Below are 13,764 nucleotides of genomic sequence, written 5' to 3'. Positions count from 1 at the left end.
AACTACTAATTCACAAAAAAAAGGATTTTTCTTAAATTGTCACTTAAAAACAGTCAAGTTTTTCCTGAGAACGACTCAAGGACTGTAACTTTAAGTCAAGCTTACTCATCGCTGTCTTTTGCTGTGGATTCCTCTCTCGTAGGTGAGCTGAGGTCATTCTGCTTTGTCTTCCCTATATGAGTGTAACAAGGAAAAGAACACAGTGTTAAAGAGGTGATTGGCCAAATTTCAATCGGCTGAATTGACAAATTTTAGCTACCTGTAATTCCAGCACCTGAAAGACAGAATTAGAAGGCCTGAGACTGGCCTGGTAAGCATTACCTGACTCAGCTTAGAAAGCAAGCACACAACAAAGATGAATTTAGATTGCTGAATATTAAACAAGAAGGGGAAAAACAGAAGGGTAGTAAGAAAAAGAAAGTATTTTGTTTCATTTTTTCATTTCTTTTCTTTAAAAAAAAATCTTGACCAAAAGTTAATTTCTTGAATTTTGTACTATACTGACTATATTCAGTAAAGTATACTCCAAAATCAAATAATAAAATTGCTTCCTTAACTTGTAATTCATTTCCCCATTTTATCCCCAGAAGCCAGAAGCAGCCTAGATTATTTTACTAGAATTTTTATTAGGTGTCCAATGCTTTTCTAAATATTTGTATTATTGCATAATAATTGACCATATATTAGTCAATATGTGGGTCAATAAAAATCTTGGTTTTCTTAGCTCTTTAAGTACTTTTCAGTTACTAAATAGAACTTTAAATATCTCTCAAAATAATATTTTTTAAATTAATCGTTCTCTTCTCTTCATCCCATTCTACTTAAAAAGTAAACACAATACATGTCTGGCTTGGTGGTGAATACCTTTAATCCCAGCACTCAGGAAGCAGAGGCAGGTGGATTAGTTCAAGGCCAGCCTTGTCTACAGAGTGTTCCGGGCAACCAGGGCTACACAAAGAAAACCCTCCCAGAAAAACAAAACAAAACAAAAAACAAACAAAAAAGGGGAACACAGCATATATTGAAGGACAATGGAATCATATCAGCATTTTTCTTTCTAGATTACATACGTTTTAACAATTGTGTTCTTGACTTTTTTTAATACAACTTTACAAAACACTGATTATAAGCATGTTATCACTGACTCTGCACTACGTTCAGAACTGTTTTTAAAGGTTCTGGCAGGAATCCAGGAAGACTTTTCCTTATCTAATGAAAACAGCTTTCAGTGGATAAGACTTGAAAGCACAATTATTGGTGAATGACGATGGTTAACATATGGCTCTTATTAGGGCCAGCTACTGTTTTAAAGAAGCTGCACAAAATAATTCATTTAAGATGGGCATGGTGGTGCATGCCTGTAATACTAGTACTTCTGAGGTGGGGGCAAGAGGACCAAAGAGTCAAAGTCAGCATGGGCTCAGCATGACCAAGACGACAAAGGTGCTAAAACATGGAAGAAAATTGGTACTTGATGGATGAGTGGCTTTTAAAACCCAATAAGGGTTTCCAGGGTTCAGAAGATGGTTCAGTGTCATACAACCCCGACGATGGGAGTTCAGTCTTAGGAGTGTGTGAGGGTGCACATTTGTAACCTCCGTACCTACAGGAGACAGGAGACAGAGAGAGGAGATTGCTCTGAAGCTCACAGCTCAGCTAGCTCAGAGAACACACCCAGCAGCAGAAACAAGTGAAACAAGATGAAAGGCGAGAATTGACACTCAAAATTGCCCTTTGACCTTCACATTCGATCTGTGAGACTTGAACAACTTGCAAAATCCAAGTATAAGGATTTGGGGTTTGTTATCAAGTATAATGAGGAGCAAGTAGAAATAAATTATTTTCTAAATGTTATTTAAATTTCCCATTAGAGTTTGAACAATATTTTAAAAGGGGGAAATAGAAAAGGAGGTCATGACCTCATCTGAATTTTAAATTACTTTGTTTTATTTTATAACTTGGAACTTGATATCAGATAATAATTAGGCTTTTTTATTTCTAAAACATGCAGAAGACATATTAGTATTGAAAGTATGATTACAAATGATGTGATTTAATTCAGGACCCTAGCCAAGTTTTATATATGTGTGTGTATACATACATACATATATATATGTATGTATACACACATATACTCATACATACATATCAATCAGAGTAAATTAAACACACATATCCACTTTAATTAATAACCAGAGTGAACCAGTAATCACCACATAAGTCAAAAAGTAGAATATTGCCAGCACCTCAGAAAGCCTTGCAGTTTGACGTTTTTATAAAAGAGCATACTTAGTACCTATAATGTGACAATTATGCATATAAATGTCAAGTGAGATCATGTGACCAATCTTTTTATGGGCAAAAGGAATGTTCCCTTAAGTCCTTACTTAATTTCAATATGGAAATTGAGTATGCATCAATTTAACATCTACTGAGATTTTCATACAGAGATATGCAATCTCTAAGCTATTATTTTTTAATTAAGAAGCTATATCAGGTATATAAAACTATAGAACTTGAGAGAAATGTATAGATTTTCATAAATTTTGTGAAAACAAACATAATATTAATAGCTTTAGGATATTAAGCACTTGATTAAGCTAAAATTAAAAACACTAAATAGCTTAATATCCTATGTGTTTTTTAAAAAATTAGGTAAAATAAGGCCAATTTCTTTATAGATTCTAGTATATATGCTTAACATCCAATAAATGTTAAACAATAAAATATAAATTAGGCTAGCCACGGCATATCTAAAATACATTTTACTAAATTTGAGCTTATTTAAAATTTTATATTACAGAAAATGACATCACCAATTCATGACCTTTTACAATATAAAAAGTTAAGCATATGAAATTGAGACTTGTGCCTTTAAATATAGATCTTAGCAGTAAACTACTAGAGAATAACAAATATGTCAGAATTAAATGAAGAATATTTTAAAATAATTTTACATAAAAATTAGGTTATTCTATACGGAAACTTTTATGGCTGAAATACAATAAGTGTAAATGATGTAAACACATACCAAATGTGCGTAAAGCTAATGGACAACATGGATAAGAATAACATTTAGAAGTACCCCTCTTAAACTGCGGCGTGGCAACACCTGAGTTATCTGCCCTTTAATTTATGCACATGATGGATAGCTTGTTAAGGGCATATCTGTAGCCATTATAATTGATAGTAGCTGAAGGCAGTCAGGCCGTAATTTCTGCTTAATGGATGGAATAGTAAGGGAACAGCAGTAGCATTTTAAAATAAGTGCCTAAAAGTTTACATTATGTCCAAAGTAACATTTACACTCTAGCCTTTTCTACGTTAAATTCCTTGAGAAGAGAGAAAAACCAGCTGCAACAAGAGCTATATATCACTAAATCAAAATCTTGATTTAACCAATAACTAGAAGAATCTTACCATAAGTGGAAAAGAATGTTCAACTAACCATTTGATGGTCCGTTTCCGCACTCTTGTTCTTTGGGGGTTGTGGGAGAAGAAAATGGGCTCATTTGATAAGTTCCAGTTGTTGGAGAATAAGTTGTAATACTTTTCTTCCTTCTGCATTTTGAAGGACTAAATGACTAGAAATAAATAATAATTTTGAAGAGAAGTACTTACGTTTAGTTACAGATCTTTGAAAATACCTTAAGTAACTCAGGAAAATGCAAATTAATACAACGTTTCTTGCTCTTTTTTTCAGATGTTGAATGTATTTATCACCTTCAAAGTGAACATTATTCCTCTCAAATGAGGTAGATATTTCAGATCTGTACAATAATTAGGGCATCTCAATTTGATATTTATGAAAATCTGACACGAAACATTACTAACGGCTGCTGTGTATTCCAACTGTTAGAGATGAGGACTCTGGCCAGCACATTCTCACTGCTAATATGCAGTATATAATGTGGAGTGTAATTGTGGAGCCAGACCAGGAAACTCTCAGTGGTGCTTGTTACTAAAGCCCACAAGAAAATTCTAGGAAAGCTCGGTGCTCTCCTCAGCTTACCCAAAGTCTTTTGTCAGTGTTCTGTTAAGGTCTGCCACTTGTACCCTCTGGAGCACTTGCCTGAACTACGCAACTCCCTGCAGCTTCCTCCTTTATATTCTTCTAAGTGGTATGCATTTTCATAATATTGCACATTTTTGTTTAATTCATCAGAATTTGTTCCTGAAAATTAATATAGTTTTGTACGCTAGAGAACAAAAACATGTATAAGGGATGACTTAAAAGGAAAAGTTGGCCCTTCTGCTCCACTCAATAGACTCATTTGTTCTACAATTTCCATTAGTAGATTATGTACATGTGGGTCTCAAATCAGTCTACTACCTTAGCTTGGAATGTTATCTCTTATCTTCCCCAAGACTATTCTTTCTTTAGTGTTGGTCTCCAACTCATCATCTGCTGTCTCTAAATATCTGCTATCACACTATTGTTTGTTCCTAGATTCCTCTAAGCCTTATTTTCTATGGTGGTTACTGATTATCACCTAACTAATGTGTATAAGGAAACATAATGAGGGACTACGAAATTAAATCAGCACAAGACCTGAGTTCAGATCTCCAGAATCTATATGAAGGCAGATGAAATAAAACCCATCTGTAATCCCAGCACCCTTATGGTAAGATGGCAGATGGAGACATGAGGATACTGCATAAGAACCTAAGTTCAGATTCCCATAGTCCACATAAAGCCAAGCCTGATAGCACAAGTCTGTCACTCTAGTTCTTCTCTAGATGGACGGTAGAGATAAAAGAATCTCTATGGGTCAGCAAGGCTGGCAAACAGTCACCTAATGGAATCAGTCTCAAGATGGAAGGTAGAGATAGCAGAATCTCTGTGGGTCAGCTAGGCTGGCAAACAGTCACATAAGGGAATCAGTCTCAAGCAAGGTAGAATGTTGTGGCGCATTACTTTAATTATGTAAAGATGTGTTGTATTTGTTTATCTATTAAAGATGTGTTTTTTTTTTAACCCTGCCTGCCTAAGACACCTGATTGGTTTAATAAAAAGCTGAATGGCCAATAGCGAGGCAGTAGAGGTATAGTATAGGTGGGGCTGGCAGACAGAGAGAGTAAGTAGGAAGAGGAATCGAGGCTTAAGAGAAGAAAGAATGAGGTAAAAAAGGTAGATGCCTGGGGCCAGTCAGTCAGGCAGCCATCAACCAGCCAGGCAGTCGCCAGCCAGCCAGACATGGAGAAGGACATACTGGTGCGGGACAAGTGTTTATATTCTGTCAATTATATTTTAAATAAACATTAATTGGCCAGTAGCCAGGCAGGAAGTAGAGGCGGGTCAATGAGAACAGAAGAATTCTGGGAAGAGGGAAGCTCCCTCTGCAGTCCTGTCCCAACCACAGAAGAAGGAAGATGTGATTGCCCTGCTGAAAAAGATACTGAACCATGTGGCTAACATAGGTAAGAATAATGGGTTAATATATGGTATAAGAGTTAATAAGAAGCCTTAGCTAATGGGCCAGTAACTTTATAATTAATGTAGACCTCTGTGTGATTTCTTTGGGACTTAACGACTGCCGGAACCAGGCCGAACAAGGACTGGGCAGGACAGAAACCCCCAACAACAACATACAGAATGAAAGAAAGGTAAAACGCCCTGAGACAAAATGTAGATGAAGAGAAACAGGTTAATTTAAGTTATAGGAGCTACTGGGGCAGGCATAAGCTGAGGCTGAGCATTCATAATTAATAATAAGTCTCCATGTCATGATTTGGGAGCTGGTTGGTGGCCAAAAACAAAGCCTACTGCAGTATAGGGTGAAAACCAATACCCAAGGCTGTCCTCTGACTTCTACACATGTATCAAATGGCATGCATGCATAGATACATGCACATGCACACACACACACACACGACTAAAAAAAGTCTCAAAGAAAATGTTGTCTTCTAGAAGTTAAACAAGTCATAAATGAGGTAGGTTTCTTTTTCTTTTTTTTCTTTTTTTCCCTGAGACAGAGTTTCTCTGTGTTGCTTTAGAGCCTGTCCTGGAACTAGCTCTTGTAGACCAGGCTGGCCTCAGGCTTACAGAGATCCACCTGCCTCTGCCTCCCAAGTGCTGGGCTTAAAGGTGTACACCACTACTGCCAGGCCAAAGATGAGGTTTTAAGTTAGCATATATGTTAGAGAAATTCAGAAAGAAAAGGACAATCAAATTGAACTACAATAATCATTACAGACAGATTCTTGTAAGCAGGAAAAATGGTGCTGAAATAAGAGAAACAGCATTAAAGGAAGTTGGGCATGTAGCTCAGTTGGTAGAATGTTTGACTACCATACACAAAGCCTTGGCTCTAGTCCCTAGCACTGAATAAACTGGGCATGATAGTGAATCCCTATAAATCTCAGCAATCAGGAGGTGGAGGCAAAGGATCAAAAGTTCAAGAACATCCTTGGCTACACTGTGCATATGAGGCCATCTTGAGAACACAAAACCCTTCCTCAAAAAGAAAATAAAAAAGGCAGAAGAATCTGAAATCAAGAGTACTGAGTACACAGGGTGTTTCAAGGAAAGGTTTCAAGATTCAGATACTGTTGGTGTTGAGGTAACACGCTAGCTTAGATGCTGTCTTCAGTTACGTACATCTCTATGGTCAGTTTTTCTTTAATGCATCCACAGCTGTGTCACCTTTAAAAGTAACCTTGGTACTTGTTCTAGAAACTATGGGATCAACAATTTTTATAGTTAACATTTTAAATGATATATATTTGTTTGGGTAGAACAAAAGGCATTTATTTCTTATATCTACAATGGCCAAAATTGTTAAAGTATCTTTTAAAAAATATCCAACACTTGTACCATTCTATCTCTAATGCAATCCTTCCTGCGGGATGAAAGGGTTCTAAGTCTCTTTACCAGGTAGTTACCATTACCTCTTCATCTTGAGTTTTCACCTGTTTGTATGTATTCAGTCATAAACTATGACATTTTCCCAAGCCCTAGTCAACTTCTCCAAGAATTTATTGCCTAGAATGATTTCACTGTGTATGTACAAGGAATGAAAGTTACTGCCCTATTGTACATTTATGTCCATCTGTTTTCCTATTTTCACCGAAAATTATTTTATCCAATTGCCAAATGTCTAAACACTGCAACTGTAGATAATATATTTCTTCTTGAAAACAATTTTATAGCTTTCAGGAAAACTCCTGCCCCCACCCATCTCTGTGTTTCATACCAAGAATTTCCTCCTCTCCTCTCCCCTCTTCTCAGTCACTTCTGTTCCTTAAAAGGAAAATGTTTATAACTACCACACACAGAGAGGAAACTAAAACTCTGCTTTTGCCTGCTCTCTAACTGAGACTTCCTCCAGCAATCACACATCTTAGTATATTGGCATATCGTATGCATAAACTTCCCCAAATGCTTCTTTTCCTCAGTTTCACCATGATCTTCTAACTTTTAACCTGTTAAGATTCAGAAAATGCAGTCCTAGGATCCTAAGAACTCCATTCTGCCTTCCTCCAAGCACTGAAGGACTTAAACATTACCTCTGATAATGGGAAGAGATTGAGAAAGACTGAGTTACTAATTACGAGGTCATCAAGAAGAGGGCCACTTATTGATCCTTTTAGAGAAAAGGAAAGAAAAGGTGAGAGGATTAGAGTCAGCTAGAAAAGGCAAAGGATTCAGGATGCAAACAAAATGCAGTAGATGCTAACCCTCTTCTATAATAATTTATGCCTGCTTCAGATATTTACTGACACCTTAGAAATATTTAATACTACCATTAAACAAAGACTGTGTTCTAAGATTTAGATTATTATCAGCCCCATTGCTACTACTGTACTTTCCGTTAAGAGGTCAAACCTTTTATCTTAGCAAAACTAAAATTTGAGCATAGATCTTTCTGCTAAAAAAAAATCAATGCTCTCTCTATAATTTCCAATAGATAAGGCATTTGCCTTTGATTCTCTTCATGAATTGTAGCTTGCTTTGTCACCTTGTTAAAAGCATGTTCAACCAAAAAGGTGCCTGTATATTATTGATTTTATACCTCTTACAAACGGTCTAGAAAGTACTAACTAAGGGTTCTTTTACAGTGAATTATGGGATATAAAATTATTATTATGAACTATTAGCTGCTATCACTAGGATACTTAAAACGTGTATTACAGGTATCCAGATAACCAGAAAAGAGCAGCTGAAGGCAGATCAGTCTTTGGTCTTTTTTCCCTTTTAAAATAGGGTCCTGCTAACCCAGGTTGGTCTTAATCTTATGATCTTCACTCCTCAGCCTCGTCAGTGCTGGGATTACAAGTGTGTTACCATGCCTGGGCAGATAATTATTATTAAGCTTACCCTGGTTGATAAGGTTATTCGAATGTCCCATCTATGACATAATTATGGCATACTACCAGTACTAGTCTGGAATTTATATTAGGAAACTCTGAAAACTGATTGTGTTGGGTGATTTTCATTTTGGATCTACCATTTCTGGGCTGTCTGTCATAATGAACACTTTTAATGGTACTAGAGACACTGAGATTTTGTTGTTGCTTTTACAGTAGCTACGGGGAACAGAAGGACTTTGCACTTACCTAGTAATCTTATAGGGATATCAGGGAAAGAATATGAACACACATGCACCCAAAGGGAAGGGATGGGCATGGCAGAACACACCTTTAATGCAAGCACTTGGGAGGTAAGTGGACTTCAAGAAATTAGAGGCCAGTCTGCTGGTCTACATAGTGAGTTTCAGGACAGTCAAGACCCTGTCTTAATATGTGTGTGTATGTGACCAATATATTAGGTTTATGATGACAGAAACATTCCACCACTCGATAAGGTGTTTAATACACAGGTTACATACACTGTTAAAAAACATTAAATGTGCACACAAGACCCCCATATTTAATTATACATAAACTTAACATTAAAATTTTTAAAGGAAAAAACCTTTGGCTGAAGAGAATGGTATACTGTACTTATTTATTTTGTCTGTGACATAGGATCTCACTTTGTAGCGCAGGCCAGACTGGACTCACCACACAGCTCAGGTCATTTCCAACTCACAGAAATCCGCTTTGCTTCATCTGCCCAGCGCTGGGATGAGTGACCAGCACTACCATGCCTGACTAGATACATTTCTTTTCAATCTGCATTAATTAGCCTTCTGAAACTTATTTTATTTCTTACAATTATTTACTTAGTTTGTGTGTATGACTTCCAGGATGTTTTTCTTTCTACCATGTAGATTCCAGACATGGAGTTTAATTCATAAGCCTTATCTACAAGAACCCTTATCTACTGAGCCATCTTGCTGGCCCATCTCCCACAATTTTAAAGAAACTAGACTACCATCTTTAATTTGAAAGGCATTCTAGCACCACAAATAATATATATTACTATACTATTACTATCTCACACTATAATCCTCAGGGAAGGTTTTTTTTAATGAAATATGTCCATGGTTATTTCTAATCATACTTTCATAGATTCTTTTATTTTTTCAGAATGTCATTCAATTCCATTCGATACATTGTTTACTTACTGAAGGATGATTTAAATAAAATGCACAGATCTTAGTTTGACTTGATGAGCTCTGACATTATATACCGATGTGCCTCTACCTGAGCTATGCATGCTCGTCATACATTTCCTTCTGCTCTTTCCTTTAGTTTAACTCCGAGCCCAAAGGCAACCACTCACTAACTTCAAAAACCACAGATAGCTGCTGCCTCTTGAACCTCAAGTATATGAAGCATACAACCTGTTTATTTGGCTTCTTTAGCTTAACATGTTTTTGAGATCATCTATGTTGTTATATATGTTAATAGTGTACTATCTTTCATTGTTTGATGGTATTCCTTTGTTTAAATAGGTCATAGTTTGCTTCTCCATTTTCTTCTTTATGGACACATGGAAGTTATTTCCAATTTGAGAATATTAGAAATTAAGTTGTTAAGGGCACTCTTCTACCTGGCTTTTTGTGTATCCATCATTTCTACTTCTTTGGGGCACTTAAGGATGGATTGTTAGGTTACAGGATAGATATGGGCTTGGCTTTAAATATATAACTTCCCAAATGTGCGCATTACTTTAACTTCCATCAATACCTAAGTTTCAGCTCTCCCCATTTTCACCAGCCTGTTTGCTTGTGTGTTTGTCTTGTCGTGCTAGTGACTGTTGGAGAAACACAAAATTCTGTCTTGCTGTCCTTTACCCTAAACTCTAGTTGGAAGAACAGTCATACCCCTTTGTGGCTTTACACCTGCTCTCTGACAATCAGTGGCTGTGAACTTTTCATATGCAAAGTATTTATTTAAACACTTTTTTGTTAGGTGTTTTGATGGACCAGCCTGACTCCATTTTAAGATTAAAAGCCACCTTGTTACAAGGTCAAAATAACCCATTCCTTTTTCTGTAAAACTTAGGTTTGCCAGGTCTTGACCCATTTTCTGGAGTTTGACATGTTCTACAACCAATACCCTGACCTCCACTCTGATAAGGTGTTCTGTCAAACAAGTTTTGAGACATTTTTCCAAGTTCCTATGTAACCAAAATTCCCCTGGAAATCCTGCAACCCTTGAAAACTGTCTAGTCTTGTGATTTTTTTGGGGGGCTATTTAACCCCATCTTTTCCTGTGTTCAATGCTATTTTCTCAAAGCTTTAGATGATAGCCCTTTCTGATTTACATAATTTGGCCAAAGAATTTGGGCAGTGGTTTTTACTCTTGTTCAGTGGGTATTAAAAGTTTGTTTATGTTTTTCATTTTTTTCCATGTATTTATTTCTATAGTTTGCACTTAAGTCTTATTCGATACATGCATGACAAATATTTTTTTCTCAATTCATAGCTTGCCTATTCATTTTCTTTCATTTCTTTTTAATTTTGAATTTTTTTATTTTAAACATTATAAAACAAAAATACATTTCAAATTAAAAATCACTGGAATTTATTCAGTTTTTAATGTAATCTTCCAATCAGAAGAAAAATTAATTTTAATAAAGTCTAATTCATTAACTTTTCTTTTTATAAATATAACTTTTTTATGCCTTGAGAAATTTTTGGCTTCTGTAAATTCACAAAAATGGTTTATTATATTTTCTCCCAAAGACCTTAAACTTTTGGCTAATTTTAAGACTATGATGTTGGGCCTGGTGGTCCACACCTTCCCAGCACTCAGTAAATAGAGGCCAGTGAGTCTGAGTTTGAGGCCAGTCTGGTCTACAGAGTGAGTTTCAATATAGTCAAGGTTACACAGAGAAATCCTGTCTTGGAAAAATAAAAGATTATGGTTATTCCTCGATGAAATTTTACATACTAAGTCAGATATCAGGTCAGTAAATGATTTTGCTTAATAAGTTTACTGGCTGGAGAGATGGCTCAGTTTTAAGACCACATATTACTCCTACAGAGGACCCGAATTTAGTTCCCTGCACCCACAAAGGGCAGCACACAACCTGGCCTCCAAGGGCACTTACATTCACGTGTGCATACCAGCCCCTCAAAAAATAAAAAGGAAAGTAAATCTTTCCTTTTTTTCTTTTTACCTATTTTTATTGAGCTATATATTTTTCTCCACTCCCTTCCATTCCTCTCCCCTCCCCTTCTACCGTCTCCCATGGTCCCTATGCCCCCAACTTACTCAGGAGATCTTGTCTTTTTCTACTTTCCATGTAGATTAGATCCATGTGTGTCTCTCTTAGGTTAGGGTCCTCTTTGTTGCCTAGGTTCTCTGGGATTGTGAATTGTAGGCTGGTTTTTCTTTGCTTTATGTCTAAAAGCCACTTCTGAGTGAGTACATATGATATTTGTCTTTCTGGGTCTGGGTTACCTTACTCAATATGATGCTTTCTGGATCCATCCATTTGTGAAATTAAATTTTTAAAATGTTTTTCCCCAAATGGAATAAGTTTATTAAAGATTTTTTATACTGAATGAACATAATATTTTGAAATGTTTAATAAATTTAGACAGTTAACATAAACCAAAATTTTCAAGAGAAAAGAGTCTAGCAATATTTAAGCCATTGTACCAAAGGGAAAATAGCCATAGTACGTGGAAGGAGCATTCCCTTCCTATGGCAGCCTATGGGGACTCAGACAATGGTTCTGCTACTCTGCACTTTCGCTACTGTGCTCACGTCATTTGTTTGACTTGAGTTTTTCCCCTATCTAGCATGGTGAATAAAGTGGGATGGGTAGGGAGGGAGGAGGCAGCTGGCAATGTCATGTGTCTCAGGCAAGGCTACATGGCATTACTCTCTGTTCTAGCTTGGTGAGGAGAAGAGGTGAAGGCAAAGGAATTCCGACTGTGTCATTCAAACACAAGAGACAGAGCAGAGTCTGGAAAATCTCCCCAGAACCAACACACTTTGGCTGAGGTTCCAGTCCCATAATCTTTAGCTGTGTGTGAGTGTGTGTGTGTGTGTGTGTGTGTGTGTGTGTGTGTCTGTCTGTCTGTCTGTCTTGGAATTGTGAAGTTATTTTCCCTTTCAGGGATATACTTTCTATGCCACAATAGAAAGGGTAAGCATAAAGCCAGGCTAATGGACTTAATCCTCAAGTCACTGCATCCTGAGGAGGGAATCCCTTAGGTAGACTGGGGCAAGGACAGAGAAGGGAACTGACCTGAGCACTGAGTGTGACAGGCAATAAGGGAGCTGTAGATGTACAACTCCTGAGTTTACTGCCACCTACCCTGGACCACTGTGACATAATTTGTTCTTTGGAAAACACTTTGGATTTGACTTTCTTCAGGAAGTCAAATGAACCTGACATATGCAAATGACATACTCTGCATATTTAAATATAAACATTTTAAATTTGCGTATGTTAATAAAAGGGTTTTTATTCCTGTACTGTGTATTCAAATACACAAGCAATCATGGACTATCTGGCAGCAGTATAAGGTCTGAACAGCACGCATACATTTTTCTCTTATTTTATCCTTCAAGAACAGGGACTTAAGACATACACTCTACTTAACTGTCAGACTTTCTCCAGGAAGAGCTGGCTTTTCTACCAGTGTCTTTTTGAAATGCTTCTCATTTAAGAATGTTTCACAAGGGCCTTTCTTTTCATTTTTTATTATGTATGTGTAGATGTGTGGGCAGACATATATGTAAAGGTCAGAGGACAACTTTGTGGAGGTGTGGAAGTGGAGCTCTCTTTACAACTCTCCATGGATCCCACAGATGGAACTTAGTTCACTAGGCTTGTGTGGCTAGCACCCTAGTATGTGGAACCATCTCACCAGCCCCAGATTTGGTTTCAGTAGGCAGGCAAAACGACTAAGTCTTCTTCTATTGGGAAACTGGACATGAGTATAGATGGGAATGTGGTGGTGACAGCCGACGCCAGGGCCAGGAGAAGGACCTTGAAAGGAAGTCAGGTTACATGTAACAAAGGATCCCTACTGCAAACCTCCAATTCTAGGGAACATAACTTGTGTCACGTGCCAGAAACATCGTTCACTGTGAATCAGTTACAGCTGCCATGTACAATGATTATCTGTATGAAAACAAAACAAACCTCTGAGTTGGTAAGCATAGGTTTTTGGAATGCTAGCTGAATACAAGGAAATACCTGGCATAGCAAATCAACCATCAAAAAAGCACATCTTAGTGACAGTTCCTCAAGCACCCATCTGCTGCTCTCCAAATGAATACACGGAAACACTTAACCTTTCAAAATTCTGGGCTTTTGGCTCCTCCAACGACCCATTAGTGAGGATTTTTCTCAGTATCTGTAGCCAGTGATTTACACTGCTGCAGAGGTAAATGTGCAGCACAGGAGTC

General features: G+C 37.0%; 1 protein-coding gene across 2 annotated transcripts in view; it reads right to left on the bottom strand.

Annotated features, from left to right (window-relative positions):
- Window positions 1–13,764, bottom strand: part of Itgb3bp (integrin subunit beta 3 binding protein) — a 51,493-nt gene that overhangs the window by 28,758 nt on the left and 8,971 nt on the right. For both annotated transcript variants that reach the window (XM_087904811.1, XM_087904810.1), the window contains exons 3-4: window positions 3,449–3,584; window positions 106–172 (exon numbers count right to left, since the gene is read on the bottom strand). In XM_087904811.1, coding sequence (XP_087760937.1) covers window positions 106–172; window positions 3,449–3,584 — 203 coding nt within the window. The remainder of the gene's footprint in view (window positions 1–105; window positions 173–3,448; window positions 3,585–13,764) is intronic.

Source organism: Myodes glareolus, chromosome 3 (genome assembly GCF_982192425.1).
Source record: "Myodes glareolus chromosome 3, mMyoGla1.1, whole genome shotgun sequence".
NCBI classification, from domain to species: domain Eukaryota; kingdom Metazoa; phylum Chordata; class Mammalia; order Rodentia; family Cricetidae; genus Myodes; species Myodes glareolus.
The sequence above is the reverse complement of the archived record's forward strand: the minus strand, read 5'-3'. Positions and strand labels throughout refer to the sequence as shown.